Source organism: Drosophila busckii, chromosome 3L, assembly GCF_011750605.1.
Source record: "Drosophila busckii strain San Diego stock center, stock number 13000-0081.31 chromosome 3L, ASM1175060v1, whole genome shotgun sequence".
Lineage (NCBI taxonomy): Eukaryota > Metazoa > Arthropoda > Insecta > Diptera > Drosophilidae > Drosophila > Drosophila busckii.
The window spans coordinates 431,385-452,624 of NC_046606.1; the positions used below are offsets into that span (position 1 = coordinate 431,385).

Below are 21,240 nucleotides of genomic sequence, written 5' to 3' on the forward strand. Positions count from 1 at the left end.
AGCGAAATATAGATTTTTATTATTGTTGACCATAGATATTGATACTATGCCTGCTCGTTGACAGCCAGCCAGCCAGCCAGCCAGCCAGCCAGTCAGTCAGTCAGTCAATCAATATTTGTTTCTGCCCTGGGAGGCACGACCATTAGTTTTGCTTTTGCGCCTGCCTGCGTCGACTGCTGCTCGACGACTGGTCAATGGCCGGATAATAATTCATTTGCCGCATTAAAATAATGTTATCGCCTGCTGATAAGCCAAGAGACAGCTTGCACATTAGTCCACGATTTATACACTTGACACATTTAGCAAAATGAAAGAAAGTGTATAGAGAAGTTTCCAAAATATTTTAAAGTGTAAACAAGTGTTTTTAAAACTTGTGAAATATAAAAACTAAGGAACGTAATGTTGATATTATTAAGGAAAAATATTAAGAAAAAACACAAAAAGGGGATACAGCATTTAATCTTTTTAGCTAAATAATAAATCTCAAATATTTTTGCTCAAAATAAAACTCAGAATTTAATTATAGCTGCTAGCTAAATGTCGATAAATCAAAGTATAAATATTTTTTTTATTAAATCAACGACGCAAGAAGTGAAAACTAATAAGACTTTAAATGTTCACAGCTCCTAGTAACATTTCAAACAATTTGTGAATCTCTGATCTTGCCAAAGTATATTTCATATTCGTTAGCATAAAATCGCAGTTAAATTTCTAATCAATTTTATGGCTTTGGTACAGTGGGGCTTTAGTCAAGGCCACAAGACTTTAAGTGGTCGAAACAGACTCGACGCGGCATTGTGGATTCTTAATTGCTTGAAGCTTTAGTAGCCCAAGGCAACATTTTTAATGCAAACTTGCTCGCCCGCTCCTGTGTCCTGTGTTTAGTTCCCCTACTGTGCTTTATGCTTCTGCGTTTGCTTTCTTTTGAGTTCTTTTCGCGTGATATGCTTTAATGCGCTGCTGTATGTTGTGCTTGTGTTTGGGTGCCCAAAGGACATTGTTGGCTGGCTGGCTGGCAGCTTATTGAGGCGCATGAATATTTTACAGCCTTTTGTGTAACGCTATCATTGTGTGTGTGTCTGCAAGCATTTATTATTATTTATTTGCATTATGCTTTTGCTGTTGTATGCAGGCAGCGTCGTAGCCAAGCAACTGATGCTGCTGCCGCTGCTGCTGCATTGTTGTGTGTAAAGTATGAAAAATTGCCAATAAGATGCTCAGCTCAGTGTGCACATCTCTTTCATTCTCTAATGCATTTACATAGATTCTGAGCGAGTAATTGCGCTAATAGCTCAACACTGAAACTGAACTGCACAGTTTGTAGCTTTAGCTTTTGTTTGCCAGCTTAAATTTAGCATGAAATTCGTTGAACAAGCTCGACATGATAAATTACACAGACAACGGCAGCAGCGCACGTGAGCAGCAGAAGCAACACGCTCTAGGGATGCCACGCCCCCCAGCCTCTTTGCCGCCCCCACACTATATATCAACTTTGATGTCTGCTAAAGTCGTTTGCCAAAACATGGCTCACTCACATTAACTTTTAACTTTTAGTCGTAGCACAAAAGCTCACGTGGCGTATGCGTAATGTCTGTCTGTCGTAAATTAGCATTTAATTAAATATAAACACAGTTGAAATGCATATTATGCAAATGAAATGCACAAACATTTGTGGCAAACAAAACAAATAATAACAAATAATGTGCAGCTTACCAAGTGGAAAAAGCAATTGTTAAAGTGTATTAAAATTTAAACAAAAGCTCAAATGTTTTAATAGCATATTATCGCTATCAATCGATATATAAATACGCTCTGCTATTTACGCACGTAGCCGGAAACTATTGTCGCACATATTTGCAGACATATGGCAAACATATATTTGTTTGTTTGTCTGTCTGTTTGTGTTGATGTCGCTCCCTCTGGAATTGGCCGAGTAGCCCAAAGTTATTCCAGTTCGCTTTAGTTTTTGTTTTCATCGCAATTTGCTTTTCTGGTTTGTCCCCTTGGCAGTTGATGCGTAATCAGTAACAAATTCGTTCATGTTCATTTACTTAGACAATGGCGCTGGGCATAAAGCAAATATTACGCATACGCACTGTTGACAAAAATACAGCTTGCTCTCTCTTTTTTTTATCTCTATTAGCCACATTGTCTTGAGCCCGCAATGGCATTAATGTATTTCGACTGCCTTTGATCAAAATCTCGCCAGCCCGCCTGCCTCGTATCCTTGCTATCCTTGCTGTTGGGAGTGCGTGAGTGTGGCCTTAGGGAGACGACGGCCCTTTTGACATTTGCTGAAGTAGTAGTGACCACTGAGCCGAGTCCCACAGGAATTTTTATATTTCATTTGTAAATTTAAGTGCCAGCCAGGACTACGACTCTGCCTCTCACTCCTAAGCTAATGATGCGCAGCCTCAGAAACAATGCTCTGAACAACGTTTCAACTGAAATTTAACAAATTGGCATCGGCTTTAGTTGTAGTCAGCATTTATTATATTTTTCGTCTGCTGACAAGTGAGCTGAGGCGCAAAGCCTTTTTTAGCTGTCAAGCACTCCCAGCCAAATGCCATTTAAAGCGACCGACTTAAAGTGCGTGTGGCACACACACACACACACACACAGCAACGCATTGTGGCTCACAATGTGACAAAAATTTTTGCTCTTGCATACGCCACAATGCATATTGAGTGTGTGGCTGGTGTTTGTGTTTGTGTCGAGTATAATTGCTAAAAATATGCATATCTAGGGAGCTGGCAAGAAATACTATACTGCCAACTAGTTAACTATGTGTGCGTGTGTGTGTGTGTGTGTAGGCCAGAGCCAAATGGCCAGCACAATGGCAAAAACGGAAGTGCAAGCGAGCTGACAAAACGAAGGCCGGTCCTATTGTAAGCTCGAGCTCATTCAGAATAAATGCCTCAGTGTACATTGCATATTGTGCATGTGTTTTCTATGTGTGTGTGTGTGTGTGTTAGGGAAAGTTGCACAAGAATCAAGCAAATCAGTTGGTATGCCACGCAATAAAATGTTGAGCAGTAAACTATTGCTAAAGTTTCATAGAGTACATATTTTGATATTCACTTTAATCGATAAGCAGTTTAACTTCTGTAAATAAAATGCTAAACGATACTATCGATAACACATTAAACAGCTTAAAATGCAATCTTTTATACATTGTAGCTTAAATATTGTTTATCAGTTAGCAATGCATTTGACTACTTCAATTTTATCAACAGCTTTTTATTTATTCCACTCAAGTAGTTTAACTGCTTTAACTTAATTTAAATGTTGTCTACAGCCTGCAGACAATGGCGCCTTAAAACGTACGCGGATGTATTTGTGCTACTAAAAAGCAAAATTAAGTTTTGCTGCACTTTAAGCCAAAAGGCGCCGCCGGAACGGCGCTGCCTTGGCCTCAACCTTTCGCCAGGATGTAGTCAAAGGACTACACTTCGCACTTCATGGCATGCGCGAGTTACACACACACACACGCACACAATTCACTTGTAGATCCATTTTTATTTCTTATTATAGTATATATATCCTGTTTTTAATTTCGCTCAACTTACTCAAGCGAAATGGCACTTGATGCCCTTAGTTAGCTGCATAAGTGTGAGTTGCTATGCGTGTGTTGTAGTTGACTGTGTGTGTGCTCCTGGGGAATCAACGTTAAGCTGCTGGAAGCCAGCTGGCTACATTTTCAAGAGCGAAATGAATGCAGCTACCAGGACTAGCGCTAACTGTAACAGCGGCAGCGGCATCATCTACATCTCAATTGTTGGTTTAAGCTGCTTTCGTAACAAGAAGGTAACAGCGTAGGGAACGTAAAATTGCGAGCGCCGTCAGTTTGTAACGCCCAAAGGCCAAATTATTACCACGCCCCCAGCACAGTTAACGCCCCCCACGAAACGAAATACAAGCTACTACACTATGTGCTATATGCATCAAATATTTATGCCACCCACGCTCATTTTTTTTTGTTGGCACGCAATGTTTTCTAGCTGAACATTTTTTGTTTATTAGCCCAAGTTGTAGATGTGATGGGCATAAACGTAAATAAATACGTTTTGCTATTCGATTGATAGCATGCATAAGCGCCAGTTGATTTGCATGCCAAGTGCCAAATGGTTGGCAGCAGTGAGTTCGAGCTCAAGTAAGACATGTCTACCTGTCCAGGTCCAGGTGCAGGTCCGTGTCTGGCCGCTGGCAGTCACTTGAATGCCAGCTTTGTTGTAAGATAAATACCAAAAACCATCTGCACTGACAACGAGGCGCACACACACTACGGTGCGCACTGCATCAGGTAAATATGCAAATAAATGCAAGAGATCCCAACCAAGGCAATCACGTCGTCCCACACACACACACACACAAATACTACAATGCGATTGAGAGAAAGCTGCAGCTCTCTGGCATGCCTCTGCATACGTAATTCAAATTGTATTACATTATATAGTATATATTTTTATTTCATTGCTGCTTCACTTGCATTGCATATTTCAATTTGTTGTTACTCTTGGCCAATATCCTTTGGTTGATTTGTCTGCAGTTTGTCCAGCACTTGCGGAAATTAAGCTATAAATGTGACTGAACAATATGCAAAGGAACAAAAAAACTGCACGATGCGAGATAAATAGCAAAAACTAAAGCATTTAATCAGATATAAAATGCAAATGCTATTTAATTTTAATAAATTTGCATTAAATGGCATTTTATATTAACAGCTGTTAGGTTGTTAAATTGAAAGATTAGTAGGCTTACAGTCTGTCAAAATAAATACAAAGCAACTATAAATACACAGGAACTATAAGTTATATGCATATTATAAATGGATGGGGTGGGAGATAATATCAGCTAAACTAACTTCAAAATTATAGCATAAGACACGCCCTTATATTGAAGCGAATTATTTTTAGGCTGCCTCTTCCCTATTAATTAATTAACTACTGACTCTATATCAAATTAAACAAAAGCGAGGCAATAATTTACCCAAATATTTACATAAGATAGTTTTTAAATTAATATAATTTTTTCAAGACTCACCTGAATTTATTTCAATTTGCAGGGACACTATTTCTGTGGATGTCTTTGCTGTAAAATAGAAACAACAATTAAAAACATTAGCGTATGCCACACCAAAAGCAATAATAAAAAGAATTCACACACAAATCAAATTGTTGTTCGAAAATAGAAGCAGAACTATGCCTTGAACGACTGTTAAGTTTACAGTCTGATTAGAAGAAAGATTGTTAAATTTACAGTCTGATGATCACAGCTCGATCTATCAACAGCTCGCTCTGACGCCTGTTAAGCTAACAGAGCTTATGCTAAGCTCCCTCTCTTGAATTTACAGTCAACAACACTCGAATATCCAATTGCAATTAATCAGATTCAATTAGGCAACAGCCTTAAGCTGCCAGTGCAATTCAATTTTTCAATTACCCACAGCACAAAGCAGCGTTGCCAAATAAAAAAAAAAACGTCAGCAAATACTGTAATTGCTGACTCATTGCCAGTAAACAAAGCAGACACACAGCTCCGCGTGTGTGTGTGTGTGTGTGTGTGGCAGCGTGTGTTTGTATGTGAAGGATATTGCCCAAGCTTTTGACGTCAATCACATACTTTGTGTATTATAAATTTTGCATTTTTTTTTCACTTCGCCGCTGCTTTGGCATTTTACAATTTCGCTTGCAGCTGCTGCTGCTGTGTGAGACGAAAAATTGCGAAAAATAATTCAATAAACCGCATAATAAATTAAATGAAAAATCAACAAATGAAGCAGCAGCAGCAGGCTATACAAATCTGACAATTGCTCAATTGCTCAATGACGCACACAAACACGCAGACAAATGCGCATAAATTGTGGCAATATTGTTAGTTTAAGTGACAGCGCCGCACTATGGACAATGTAATTAAAAAACACAGTAGTAAACTTTATGTTGCAAGCTGCAGCAATAATTTGAATTTAATGTCAATTCAATGTTAACTTAATTGGTTTGGTTTGCCACAATTGCAGCTTAAGTGGCCCATAGTGCGTGTTTATTTTTATACATTTTGTCATGATTTATTTGTAGGCATTTCCCCCGTTCACATTACGATTGCTGGACGATTGCCGTGTAACAGGCAATTTAAGAGCTATTAAAGCGAACGAGGCCTAGTTTGTTACTTTACTCTCTGCTCTACTCTCTATGCATAGTCTGACTGGGGTCCTTGATTAATGGCGAGGCGCACGGCAGGCATATGTGCCGCCTGCCAAAAAGCGTTGCCTACTTTTCTGCGCCTGCACTAAACTTGTTAATTGCTGAACATAAAAATGGCCTCAAAGCGCGGCAAGGCACGCAATGCGCCCCTAAGCTAAACAATTCAATTCAATGCTGCAAGGCAGGCCAATGTCTTGGCCAAAAATAAACCAACAACAAGAAGAGCAGCATAAAATATGTATATAATTACGCGAATTTGCTCAGCGAACTGTGCGTTGCCCCCTAAAGCAACAACAGGAACAGAAAAGCAAAAAAATGGAAATTTATAACAAGCGAAAAGTTACATGTCCTTTTTGCTTGACGTCGCCACATCCTGTGCCGTTGACTTTATAGCAATTTAATGTGCCTCATTCTGTGGACAGCTGTGAAAAATGATATTCATGTGGCTGGCTGGCTGCCGCTTCAGCCTACAAGTTGTAATTTGTCTGCGTTTTTTTTCTGGCTCACACGCTGATTTTTAGCAGCAGCAACAACAACAGCATGACATGAAAGACAAGACTTGTAATTTATACATGATTATGCTTATTTGTATATGCAGCATAAATTTCTAATGTCAGGCATGTTAAATTGAATACACAGTTTATTTAGGGCTTAAATATTTAATGAACTTGTTAAATATTTTTGCACACAGGTGGGCACGGCTTTAAGCCAGGCCATAAATAGCGACAGCTGTCCTTGCCACGCTCAAGTGTAGCTCTCAATTAAGCGCTACGCCAAGTGCTTGGCTGCTGGGCGTATTTCGATTTGAAATCATTTTGTAAGCAGCATTTGTTAGTTGCCTCTCGAGCATATGGCTGAGAGCGAGCCAAGAGCTTAAAGTATTGATTCACCACCGACTGACATGACATTGAACCTTGACTTTAGTGTATGCACATGCTGACAGTGTCAACTGATGCTGCTGCTGCTGCCTTCCTGTCGTATATTAATTATGCTACTGTTCGTTCTGCGTCGCTCTATTGTCTGCTGCACATAAATTAATAACAACAAAAACAAGAGTGTGTGTCGGTTCAGTGTCCAGTAAATAAAGCAATTATCTGCATTATTCATAGCGACAAGCAGTATCAACACAATTAACACCAAAGCGCAATAAAAAATCATATAATTAAGTATACGCAACACTCTAATAAACTTGCAGCTGTTATTGTTTAATCTTTGCTTTAATACATGCGCTACCCTCAATTGCTCATTGAATATATATCACAAGATCAAAGACAATAATTTGCTTGAGTAAATCCCATTATGTGCAATGCTGACGCAGCAGCAGCGTAAAATAAAAAAAATATATAAGGTTGAAAATGACTCGCACAAACGCAAATGTGTGTTTTGTTTATTCACCTGTGTATAGGTTTATTTTTGGGCACACTTGCCTTGTTTAATAACCCGTCAAAAGCAGCACCTAAAAATCGACTTTAGCACCCTTCAATGCCAATTTACCGCACAGCCATAAAAATCGCTAGACTAGTAGACCCAAGACCCTTGCCCAGTCCAGTCCCTGGATAATTTGACCTTTTGCTTGAGCGCATCAGTATTTCAGCTCCCAATGCTTGATTTTGCATTCAACGAAATCAGTTTTGCACATTTTCGAGCAAAAAATGGTTTTGCGTGCCGGCGACAGCTGTGAGCTGTGGGTTGCCGCTGCCCCAGGACCAAAAAGGTGTCGTCCCCCAGCTGTCGACAATTTGTTGCAGCTTCTTTTATGGTTAACCAAAAGCGTCATGAATAGCATTAATGAACAAAGACAAACAATGAAAAATTAGGCGCAGCCGCAAATAAAAAACAAAAATTCATAAACGTCAGAACGCTGCGCGCAAATCAAATGATAAATGAATATAAATGTTGATTTAACTCTTCAATTAAATACAAAATTAAATAAAAGGCAAGCCCGTTCAGGTGAAAAATTATGCAGACTTAATGAATATCGAATTATGCTTGTTAATCACAATAAATGTTGGCTTTATGCCATATGTCAAATGTAAATTAATAAAGAATAAAAATACAGTACAAACTCGATAGCCAGCACAAGATTTAATTCGTTTAGGCATTTTATTTGCAATGAATAAACTTTTATTGAGATAAATGTGGCGCTTTTACTTTGTTTATGTAATTCGTAAAATTTAATATTTCGTACATGTTTGGATTATCGAGATTGGACTATATTTCAATTGAATGCGTGTTAATTTAATAGATTCTTGGCTGACCTTAATCAATTTTCTCGTTAAACGCATTTATAATACCCACAAGGCCCCCCCCCTTCGATACTTATGTCTGTGTATATCTGCATGAATTACGCTTTGAGTTTTTACATTCGCCTTGGCTTGTTAAATATTAACGCAATTTCACTTTGGCCAATTACACTGCAAGCCATTCGCCGCGTTCTCCTCGCATATTCGTTCGCATTATTTTTATGCAAATGTTAAACGGAACTTGAGCCAAAGCGCACTTTGCTTAATTTGAGGAATTGTGGGTGCAAAAAGTTTATAGTCGTGCCAAATCGATATATGCCAAAGGTACTCGCTAGCTCGTTAAGTTCGACAGCGCATAAAAGTTTTATACGCAATTTGCATTCTTAGCTTAAAGCCACCTAAACGAATCCTAACGTCAAAATCCGAGACACTTGACCGTCGTCGTGACAAACAAAAGTCAAGCAATGTCTATTGTACCTAACGCGCAAACACAAATTGCCGCCGTGCAAAAGTTCAATGAGCGCTTAACAATTGGCAAACACAAATAATCAATCGATTCACAAAGAAAACACAATAATTCTTTCAAGACGGGCAAAAATGCGCGCACTTTGTAAAATACTCGCGAACTGTGTGCTGGATGACAGTTGCGTAAACGATCTAGCACAGCTGATCTGCAAAGAAAAAATACTAGCAGCGATACAAAAAATATACCAAACAGCTGTTGCCTTTTTCTCTTGTTGTTGTTTGTTGAACTTTGGTTACGCCGGAGGTACTTTGTTTCAATTGTAGGCGCTAAAATTGTGCAAAAAATGTTGAAATTAAAATTGCATAGAAATAAATTAGGCTTGGGATTGGCCAGTAGAGCGACAGCAACCACCACTACGACTCATGGCAATCATTACCAATATTTGCAAAATTCCAAGCTGCCTACGCTTTATTTTCAACGCTCGTTGCCACGACTGCCAATACCGCTGCTGGAGAAGAGCTGTGAGCGTTTCTTGGCTGCAGTGCAGCCACTGCTAAGCGAGGCAGAGCTGCAACAGACGCAGCAGCAGCTGGAGCAGTTTCGCCAAGGCATTGGCATGGAACTGCATGCGAAGCTGAAGCTGCAAGATGCAGCCAACAAGCATACCAGCTATATATCAGAGCCCTGGTTCGATATGTATTTAGCTGATCGTGCGCCCTTGCCGCTGAACTACAATCCGCTGCTGGTGATGAAGCCGGACGAGCGTCCGCAGTATCAGCAACAAGTAGCGCGTGCAACTAATCTAATCATTAGCTCGCTGCGCTTTTGGCGTTCACTGCAAGCGCACAAGCTGGAGCCGGAGGTGTTTCACATGCAGCCGAAAAAAAGCGATACGGCCAGCTATCGCCGCTGGATGTCCATAGCGCCCAAGGCGTTTGCCACATACGCTTCCTATGCCTTCAAAGCGTTTCCGCTGGACATGAGTCAGTACGACAAACTGTTTGGCACCGCACGCATACCCGGACTGGGCAAAGATGAGCTGGTGCAGTCGCCCAAGTCCAAGCATATACTGGTAATGCGACGCGGCAACATGTACGCCATGAATGTGCTGGACAGCAGCGGCTATATACACAGCCCTAGCGTTATATTGGGACGATTGCGCGCCATAATGGAGCTGGACGCGCAGCGTGATGCAGCCAGCGTGCCGCTGGGCGTGCTCACCGCAGCACAGCGCGATGTTTGGGCCCGGGCGCGTGCACATTTTGTTAGCAATGGCACAAATGCGCAGCTGCTGGAGCAGGAAGTGGATGCAGCGCTGTTTTGCGTTTGCCTGGACAGCGAGCAGGATGGCGGCTATGATGAGGCGAATCCAACGCCACTGCTGCATCATTTGCTGGCGGGCAAAGCCACGAATCGGTAAGAGTTCTGACTTGACTTAAACTTTGAACTAACATTTTGGCTTTTGCAGTTGGTTTGATAAGTCCATATCGCTGCTGATAAGCGCCGATGGCACTGCAGCCATCAACTTTGAACACTCTTGGGGAGATGGCGTCGCTGTGCTGCGCTACTTCAACGAGCTGTACAAGGATACGCTGCAGTCGCCCTTTGTCTCGGCCAGCACTCCCCACACGTCCGCCGAAGGCGACAAGCAAAATGTACGCGTGCTAAACTTTGAAGTTGATGCGCAAACTGCGGACGCAGTGCAAGCAGCTTATGCGGAAAACGCACGCATTGTGGACAGCCTGGACATGCAGCAGCTGCGCTATGGCAAGCTAAACAAAGGCACTTGCAAGCAGCACAAGCTAAGTCCCGATTCTGTGATACAGCTGTCCTTTCAACTGGCCTATCGCCAGGCGTTTCAGCGCTATGTGGGCAGCTACGAAAGCTGCAGCACATCTGCCTTCAAACACGGACGCACCGAGACCATGCGCCCCTGCACTAATGCCACAAAGCAATTCTGCGAAGCCATCTTAAGGCCCAGCAACCAGCAGCCGAGTGCAAACGAGCTGCGCGCCATGATTGACAAATGCAGCAGCGTGCACGGGCAGCTCACGAAGGAGGCGGCCATGGGTCAAGGCTTTGATCGCCATCTGTTTGCTTTGCGGCGCATAGCTCAGACAGAGGGTCTGCCGCTGCCTGCGGTCTATGAGTGCGACGCTTATAAACGCCTTAATCATAATATCATTAGCACTTCTACTTTGGGCTCGGATGCGCTGCTTGCCGGCTCCTTTGGCCCCGTCGTTAGCAATGGACTGGGCATAGGGTAAGCTTTTCGGCATAAACCACAATTTATGGCCTTATTTAAACTCTACTTTATGCACAGCTACTCCATACAAAACGCATTTGCGGGCGCCATTGTAACCAGCTATAAAAATCAAGCAGAGGGCAAAGTCTTTATTGATAGCCTGGAGTCGGCCTTTGACAAAATTTGCGCTGTTATAGAACAGAGCGCAAAGAGCAACTAAATAGCCTTGGAATCTATTAACACAGAGCAAACATTTAGAATTGTACATGATTTACACATTGCAGTCGTTTAACTCACGCATGTCGTTTAATTTAATTAAGCGCAACTAAATTTAAGTTGTCAACTCAAACATAAATTGTATAAATACTTTCACTGTCAATTAAATTTACTTGAAGTTTATAGCAACGCTTCATAAATTTGTTTGCATATCAAGTTAATTGAAATCAATTGACAAATTGAGTTGCAATTGCACTAAGCTAAATTGAAAGACATTTTATTGATTAGCAATTTGTTTGCTACTAAAAATAAACTGCATATGCTTATGCTAAAAAGGTTTAATTGCTAGCGAAAACTTTTTGCTATTTAGACTGCTGATTGGCAGCTCTGAAAAACCCAAAAATAACTTTTTGGGTTTGCGGACCTTTCACACATGTCAGCAAAGTTTATCAAAATGTTTTGTTGTGTTCGCCTCTGCGCTTCTCTTCTGCTCAACACCTTGTGTTGACATTATCAGTTGATTTATTGCCAATTTCGTAGGCAAAGTGGATTTTGTGTGCGCACGAGCATAAATTTGTTGCGCGAAAAACATAAAAAATACACTAGGCTAAGCATAAAAAATAATTAACTCGCTTAACCGTTAGCATTTGATATATACAAGCGGCTAAAGCTTAAAGGCAGCAGCACTCAAAGCGTCTGGCTTGGGGTTTGGGTTTGTGGGGCGTCATTAAAACGACACTTGTCGCTTGGACTGGCCAACAATTAAAAAGCCATTAAACGCCACAAGCTATGAAGGATGCTTTGTGGGTCATTCAGACAGTTGGCAACGCGTGTGCTGCGTTTGATAAATGCTTATACTTTTTAATAAAAACGCATGCTCATTAAATAATATAAAACATTCAAACGGCAACGGGGCGGCGGCATAGTTTAACTCTCCGCAGGCAAAAGAGTTCATAGCGCGCATACGACATGTGGTACGTCATAAAAAGTCATAACGTGCCTCGTTTGCCAAATGAGTTTGCATGTTGTAAACGGCTGCGACAGCAGCTGTTGCAAGCACTTGGACTTTAACTGGCGCCGAGAGCGCTGCCCATAAATTAAGTCAATAGTGCGCACTTTGTAAATCATGCGGTTATGCATAATTATTAATTAACCCACCGAGTGCTTTATAGCGCAGACTTAAAGATTAAATAAGCATATTTACTTTGTAAAATGTTAAATACGTAAAAGGTATTTCACTGGAATTTGTGCTGCTATCTTTAGACTTGAATATTATTCAGAGAAATTTGTGACATATTGTTGAGCTTTGCAAGATTCCTAAGAGATCGCATTGCTTTTGTTTTACCCACACAAATTGTAATTTTGTAATATGTCTAATGACTTCTGGGTAATTTGCAGCTAAATTTGTAAGCATATTTAAATATTATTAGCTGCATAAATTTCCAACTCAAACCAATACTTTTGTTGCTGCTTAAGCCAAACATTTGCAGTTTGGCAAGTGTATATTAGGCCACGCCCACAAGCTTAATATTCTTCGCATTTTAGCAACAAAATGTGCCTTGTTAGGCAGGCAAAATTTTTGCTGGGGCATTAAACGCGTGCGTTGAGGCATCAATTTGTGGTTGACGCAAGCCAAGCCAAAAAAGATAAGCACAATCAGAAGAGTCAAACCACAAAAGCCACACACACACACAGACAGACAACACTTACGCTTACGACACACACTGAACACACATTGCGTATGCGTAATATTTGTGCTTGGTACAAAAACACTCGAGACACAGAAGTCCAGGAGTGGCTAAAGGGCAATTGCCAATTAATATGGAAATCAGCTAGGACTATTTACATTTACATGTGGAACGTAAGCAGTAACATTAATTAAATGCTTATTATGACAAAGACTACATTAAATTGCAGCACGTGCCAAAACAAGTTAACACATTGATTGTGGTCAAAACTAGTCGAAATTGCTAGTACTGCATATTAACTACACTTGTCCTTGCAACAAGTTGGCAGCAGGCTGTTAAAAAATATGTTTAGAACTTTAATAAGACCTTTCCAGGCCTTTGCGCTTTAAGACGCCTTTGGGCAATTAACGTGAAATTTATGAGCAATTTGTGCCTGGAATTGCTCGCACAGGTGCTCGCTGGAAACTTAATTTAGCTCAGGCAAACAATAAGATAACAATAAAAACGCAGCAATAATAACAAAAAATACACTTCAAAATAAAGCGACGCCAAATCTCTTGATCTAGCTGTGCGACATTTAAGTTAATTGATATTGCCACTCAACCCACAACACTCGGAGCAGCAACAACAACAACAGCAAGAAGCGCTAATGACCAACTAATTATTTATAAGCATTAACAAATGTTCAATGCAGCGTTAACGGAAATTCAATAAGCAGCAGCGCTATACAAAATAATAAACAAAACATAAAAATACATGAAATGCTGCTGCTGCTGCAATTGACAAGCAAACAAATACAAGAAAATTGTATTTGCTAAGAAAGAGAGCAGAGCACTCTTAAATAAGTATTTACCGTTTTTGTTTTCATGGCAACCTGCCAAACAGCCAGCTCAACATTGGCTAACCAAAAGCCAAAAGCATGCCCACAAATACTTAATTATAATTGCAGCAAATATTTGTTTACAATAATGGAATTGAAATCATTGTGAAATTGAAGCGGTAATAAAATTAAAGCTAAAGTGAAGTTGGCAAAAGTTTGAATTGCTCTCTCTCTCTCTCTTTCTCTTGCTTTAATTTGAAATTTATAAAAGCAATATTTTATGCTTTAAATTTATTATATTTTTGCGCATTTTTTATTTAATTTACATTTAAATGTAGCATTTGCTTAGTTGCCAGCAATACAAACTCAGCAACATGTGCTAAGCAACCAAAATGTTGCGCAACTCATACTTAGCAACATATGCTTAGCAACTAAAATGATGCGCAACTCAAACTCAGCAACATATGCTTAGCAACCAAAATGGCGCGCAACTTCAAGCGCAGCAACATATGCTTAGCAACCAAAAATATTGCGCAACATGCCAAATGTAGCCAAGACACTTGTTGTGTGCGAAAAATGTTGACAACAAGCAGATTTAATACAATGCGTCTTGTCAGTTATCTTAATTAACGTGTCAGGCGCATGTGTGTGTGTGTGTGTGTGTGTATGACAATGCGCTTTGTTCTGCTGGAGTATCAACTGCGTTACAGACGACTTTTGAAGCGCATAAAGCATAAAGGGCGTTTAGCAACACTAAGCGCTTAACTCTATGCAACTTCAGGGCGCTCGCCAGCAGCAAAGGCAATTAACTTGACTTACAGCAGCAGTGGGAGTTGCTGTACCACTTGGCTGTTGGCCACACACGCACACACATATGACGTATACGTGTTTACAGTTTGTGCGGCAGTTTGGTTGTTTTATTATCTTTGCGTGGCACTGAGGCGGCTTTTGTGTGTGCAGGGAAGCGTTAAAAGTTACAAGCCTATGTGAGAGCCAATTTTTGAGAGTTTGCTTGGGGAGTTAATTCAATTTGGAAGCGTCAGTTTGATTGCGGCCCATAACGTGTTACAGCATGACACAAATTATAAGCGCTGCTTATCGCCCAAACTGTGTTTATAATTTATGCACTACACATTTGCATTTCAGCGAGGCCAAAAAACTAACGCGCGGGAGTTTGGCGCCGCGCAACTTTAGCAATTCTAGTAGCAAATGGCGTGAAAGCAGCAAATGTAAAGTTTGAAAATTGTATAAAAATTGCTTATATACAAAAGTGCTTTGTGTTGTATGCAACAAAAGCACTCAAAGAAGTTGCCATACATACATATTTTATGTTTTTATATTTCCAGCTGCACGCCATAAAGCAAATATATATATTTTTACAATTTTACGCGCGTCATCGTCAACTTTATTTGTTGCCTACTAAAATATACATAGTTTCATTTATCTTCAGTCTTAGCAGCGTTCCGAGCAGCCAGCACACATTTGATTTATGTAGCAGCAGCAGTTATGAAGGCGTGCCACGCCCACACACACTCATGCAAGGCAAACGTAAATTCATATTAGGCGCCATTGTTGGTTTGACAGCCAGCTGGCAAAATGGGCATCGTATGCTTAAGCATTTTATGAGCCAGCAAACGGCAAAAACAAAAAACTTTATTCAGTTGCCTTTTAGGGCTAGAGCTGCACTAAATTTCTTTAGCTTAACGCCTGCTTTTTTTTATAGATTGGTGTCACAACCTTTTTCTTTCTAGGGGCGAACGGCAAAGCCTTTGTGTGTCAAACGTGCGGAAGTAATTGCCGTGGTTTTTTCTCTCAAATGTCTCGCATTTCATTCGCTGTAATTACATTTGTTGCTTTGTTGTCCTGCCACAGCTACAGCTACAGCTTCTGCTTCAGCTTCAGCTTGAAGTCTCTAGTCTGTAGTAGCAACTGTCTAAGTTGTCGCTTGTCAATGGCTTGCAGTCAGCTGTAAAAAATGTAATTTAGTCATTGCTCATTGCAGGCTGCTGTAAAGCAGCTGCCAAGTTTCCAGCAGGAGATTGAATGACAGTGCTTTCTATGGCTACTATGGGTGATTTTGAGTGATTTTTGTGGCACTATTTTAGAGTTTGTGCTTTTAATTTGTGCTAAACAATGTTAAATTGCTTAAATATGTAAGCATATAGGTCAAATGTTCCATAGTACACTGTCGTTAACACTATTTATTCATTTGTACCTTAATTTATTTAATTTATTGCTTAATGAGTTAATGAGTTGTTTAAAAAAGTTGCATAAATGTGCGCATAATTAACCAAATTATCCATAGTACACTCAGCTAGCACTACTTATTAGTTTGTGTTTTAAATTTATCTTAAACATTGTATTATTGCTTACATAATAATGTATTGAGTAAAAAAAATTTATTTGTACGCTATATTAGCCAAATAACCCACAGTACACTGTCGCTGGTCGCGTTGTCATGCGCTAAAAAAAACTTCGATATAACAATGACGCGTAGCAAGTTACTGAAACTATAGTTTTTTATTCATAAAAAGAGCTTAAGCGCCATAGTATGTTGACCTTCCAAGACTTTCGCCCATGTGGCGTGGCATGTGCTTTTTGTTCTGAAGGATTTTAAGCGGCAACCACAGCGACCACGTCATCGTCAACATGTTTCACTGCTTTGTGTGCGTGTGTGTGTGTGTGTCTGGCACTTAGCTTGGCATAGTTGACGCTTACAATCAAAACTTTTGCAATTGTTGTCGCTTAAACACGTTTTGCTGCTGCATAAATTGCGTATACGTCATGTAGTGCCAGATAACAACAACAACAAGCACACAATTTGCACTACGAAAATTAAATTTAATTACAGCTACAGTCAATTAATTGCAAACACCAAGCAATCAAGCCGCTGGCGCTGCTAGTTAAGTTATTTTTAGGCTCATAACAATTTGCATAAATTTAAAGGCGCAAGCTTGAATCAATACAAAGCCGCACACACACACACACACACACAAAAATATTTATACAGCAAGCAGACACAACATAAAAGACACACGTGTTTTCCAAACGAAACGCATAGCTACAGATTTTTTTATAATATTATTGAATTTGCATAAAATCTCAGGTTGCTGTGGGCAACATAAAGTAAGCTATGAAAAGAACTCAAAGCAAGTAAAAAAATATAAAAATTATGCAGGGCTTAAGATAAATATTTACGTTAGCACAAACAAACAAAAGTTCAGTAGTTTTTTGCATAGAAGTCAATTGCTATTAAATTGTTTTGAAAATAAAGTCTTATATGGAAAACACTAGTTTAATTCAAACTAATGCTGATTCATAGCAATTCAATTTGTATGAGTTTTTCACAAACCAAATAATTTCTAATTTTTAGAAATTTTTATGTGAAGCTTGCGCTTATTAAATGCAAATATGTGTAGCTCAGCATTAGCTGCACATAGTACATACAATTAGATTATATAGCTAGATATTAGCATTGTTTCTAGGCCTGACATTTATGTATTAAAAATGTTTTTTATGCTCAACATGACGGCGCATAAGCAAATTGCCTTTGACCAGCTTTAGCTTTATCGCTGTGTGGCAGCACAGTTGGCATTCAAATGGCTAATTAAGTGGCCTAGAGCCATATTACAAATTTTGCTTAATATAATATTTTTTCTTATACACACAAAGCGCACATAATCAAATTTAAATGCGCTTGCGTGACAAACTGCTTACCGCGATTAAGTGCAAATGTAGCCTGATTAATTAAGTAACATTTGTGGCCGTCAAGGCCACAGAGCTTTGGCTATTATAATCTCGCCACATGCTTTATGCTACACACACAAAAAGAGCTGCGGCTTGCTAAAACTTGTGCTTAACCAACGTTGCATACACTTTGTCTCAACTGTGTTCACTTGCTGTTGCGCACTTTGGTGCAACTGTAGCGTATACTTAATATTTGGATTGCTTACACAAAGTGTGCGGCATTAAGTAAAAATGCCATGAAAATTCATTGCAGCTCCGCTGGCGACCACAAAATTTAATTAGCTGCTGCGCCCCAGTGCCATCCAAACAATTAGTGCTGGCAATTAGACAACTGCGGCGACTCTTAACCTTTTAACCAAACAAACAAACAAACAAAACAACATTGAGCCACTTGATTTTGACTTTAAGTTCGAGTTCATAAGCAAAGCCTTTTGCCAATTATTTAATAACCATAAGCGGTAGTCGAATCGTTGCTATAAAATTTTAATGCACAGCTTTTTCAATAATAGCTCTAGGCCCTAAAAAGTTATTTGCAACCAATTGCTTCTTGTGTCTGTGTGTGTGTGTGTTTGTTTTTTTTTATGGTGTGCATAACAAATCATAAAATCCCAGAACATAACGCAACTGAGTGTCAATAAAAGTGTCAATCAAATCAATGGACAGGCAACATGCAGCCATTTTTCAAACACACACACACACAGACGCACACACACGCATACCTATGCGAGCGCCTGCTGCTGCGCCATTTTGTCAACTATTTGTATACACTTTGGCATTTAAAAGTGGCACAGAAAAAGGTTAAACTAAAGTCATTCAGGCAATAAACCAGACACATTCCGGTTCAGCCAAGCAAACTGAGTCAATAGTGTTTTTGTCTTTAAACTATCGAAGCCAAATATTTATGTAAAAGAAACTTAAGCAAATGTTTGCAGAAAATGTCAAATAGATAAAATAAATATTCATATTAGGTATAAGTATAAGTTGAAATAATCATAATATAAGTTTTGGCTTTTGTCTTTAAATGATTTTGTTGTTTATTATTTTGCTTATAGCCTTTAAAATTAAAATTATGAAGCATATATCGAACTCTGTTTTAAATAAAGGATTATTAAATGGGAATTTAATTTAGATTTGTAATTAACAATTACAATTCTTTGTGTATTTCAATTTCTATTGAAAGTTGAACTTAGAAATTACTTTTCAACTTTAATTTGACATATAATCCACTTTAGCAGCTGCTTTACCTATTTCGAATTTAATAAAGTGTAAAACTTAGTCCGACAACTGCAAAATTTCTCAATGAGTATTTTTATTTATTATTATTTCTCACAGCATATATTTTTTATTTATTTGTGGTGCTTTTTTACGCGTTGAGCTGGCTAATTTTTTATTGGCTGACAAGCGTTTACAGCAATGTTATTGCTAGTTCTTGTTTTTTTTTTATAGTATAACTTGGGTCAATGTCTGATTTGTTGTTATTTTAGCCACTGTCAGCTTTTATTTAAGCAAATCGAGCTACAAAACTGCAGCGTTGGCCCTTTTGGCATTGAAGCCACATTCGGCAAGCAAATAAACAAATTGTGTTTTGGTTTCATTTATCAAAATTTGACAACAGTGTGTGTGTGTGTGGACAAGCATGAGTTGAGCAAATAAATCAGTTGCGTGTGTGCTTTAATAAATAAAAAACAAATTCGCTAAGCGACAGTGAGCAGACTTAAAAGTCGCAACAAGGTGTTATCCACACGCACAAACGCACAAAGAGCCAAAGAGCAAAAGAGTGAGACTGAGAGTGAGAGAGCGAGACAGCTGTGACGCCAGCACAGCGGGCCATATATGAGAATTTATTGAGGAACGTGCTTCGTTTGCCAAGACGACGAGCAACGAAAAAAGGAAAAAATCATTCAACTGCGACAAGATTTCAACTAGATATTCGATATTGAATTATGCAGGCAAGTTTGCTTGCCATAAATTTAAGTACATGTGCCTAGTATATGCTTAAAGCCGATTTAAGTTGGAAAATGCAAACAAGCTTAGAAGCCTGCCTGGCTGGCTGGCTGGCTGTCAACTGTTAGCAGCTGCTGCTTGTCTCTCTCTCACTCACTCTCTCGCATAATTTGTTGATCCATTATGTTGCTGCGTTTACTTGATATTTATGCATTTTTCATCAAGCTGCACACACACAAAATGCAAAATAGTTGTGCGTCGGCATTAAACATCAAAGCCACGCGTCTTAAAACTAAAGCCTGCATCGCTCTGTCGCTTGTTTTGCGCTGCAAGCGCTTAAGCCATAAATAACAAAGCGCTAATACAAGGCGCCAAGGCATTAATCGCGTCAAGTGCGGCAAATCAAATACAGACACCAAACAAACCCCCACCCACCCCCGCTGGCTATATCACGGCTAAGACAAAGAAGCGACCCTGCCTTTCTTTTCGCTTTTATATTCGCGCGCCCCAGACACTCCAGACGAGTGGACAGACAGCCGCTTTAATTGCGCATTAATGTTTATTGCTCAACGGAAGTGGCGCCATTTCCCCTATTTGTCGACCCCACTGATCCCAAATCCATGCCACCACCACAGTGCTGTCCGCTACTATCCTGTCTGTCTAACCATTGGCTTGGCATACACTGCCACAAGCGGCAGCAGCTCAGCTCAGTTGTGGTTTAAGTTGCGCTTGTGAGTTTGAAATGACAGCCCCAAAATGTAGGCAACAAAAAGTTTCTACACTTGAAGATAAGTAAGTAAATGTTAAATAATGATTAGTAGCTAGATTATTTTCATCTAAAGGGTTAACTAATGCTTGAACTAAATTTCACTTAATTAGTAATTGTTTACGTTTGCTAATAATCGAAAAACAATTGCAAATAATTTGAGTTCAAATACGTTAAATTTAAAAGAAATTTAAAATAATCCGACTACTTCAAAAGATTATTTTATATTGTATTATCAGTAGTATTTCGTAGTATTATTGTATATATTAGTATTATAATTTTTCAAAATTAAATTCATTGATTGGCAAATCGTAATGTTAATTTAATAGCTATGAATGAGCCTTTTATTGATTTTCTAGCAACATTTTTATAAATTTCTTTATGCTAAGCTTGCCACATAGAAATAAATTTTAAGCAAATTCGCTGCCATTTGAATTTAACTTTCTGCATCATTAGTTTGAGCTTAACTCTCAGTTTCTTGTACTGCAATAATTCAGCTCAGAACTTAATCTCTATTTAAGTGCATACAATGCGCGCTTATCTAAAGCTAGTTTGCTATTTTTATTATTTTTATTTGTTCGGCTTGTACGCTACGTTTTGTTTCATTAATTCGCTATGGCTTTGGCGCGCTGTTTGCTTTTTGTTGTGTGCTCGGTGCTCGGTGCTCTTTGAAATTTGTTTTGTATTTCCTGCTCGACTAAACTCGAAACACTTCCGCCTTGTCTTGACGCAGCAGCGAGCCCGCAATTTATGGTGTTAGTTTGGTTGCGCTATTTCCGGCAGCTTTAAGTTGAAAGCCACTGAAGTGCGCGACAACCTTTTGACCTTTGGCAGATAAAGAGAGCACAGCAATTGGCAGTTGTGTGTGTGTGCGTGTGTGTGTGTGTGTTTGCTTTGATAGCAGG

The 21,240-nt window shown here is 39.4% G+C and overlaps 1 protein-coding gene across 1 annotated transcript; it reads left to right on the plus strand.

Moving 5' to 3' along the window:
- Positions 1-9,184: 9,184 nt before the first annotated feature.
- Positions 9,185-11,525, plus strand: LOC108600051 (carnitine O-palmitoyltransferase 2, mitochondrial). Its single transcript, XM_017987398.2, has 3 exons — positions 9,185-10,325; positions 10,378-11,172; positions 11,233-11,525. Exons 1-3 carry the CDS (start codon positions 9,253-9,255, stop codon positions 11,372-11,374), a joined length of 2,010 nt encoding a protein of 669 aa, XP_017842887.1. The 5' UTR covers positions 9,185-9,252; the 3' UTR covers positions 11,375-11,525.
- The last annotated feature ends 9,715 nt before the right edge of the window (positions 11,526-21,240 follow it).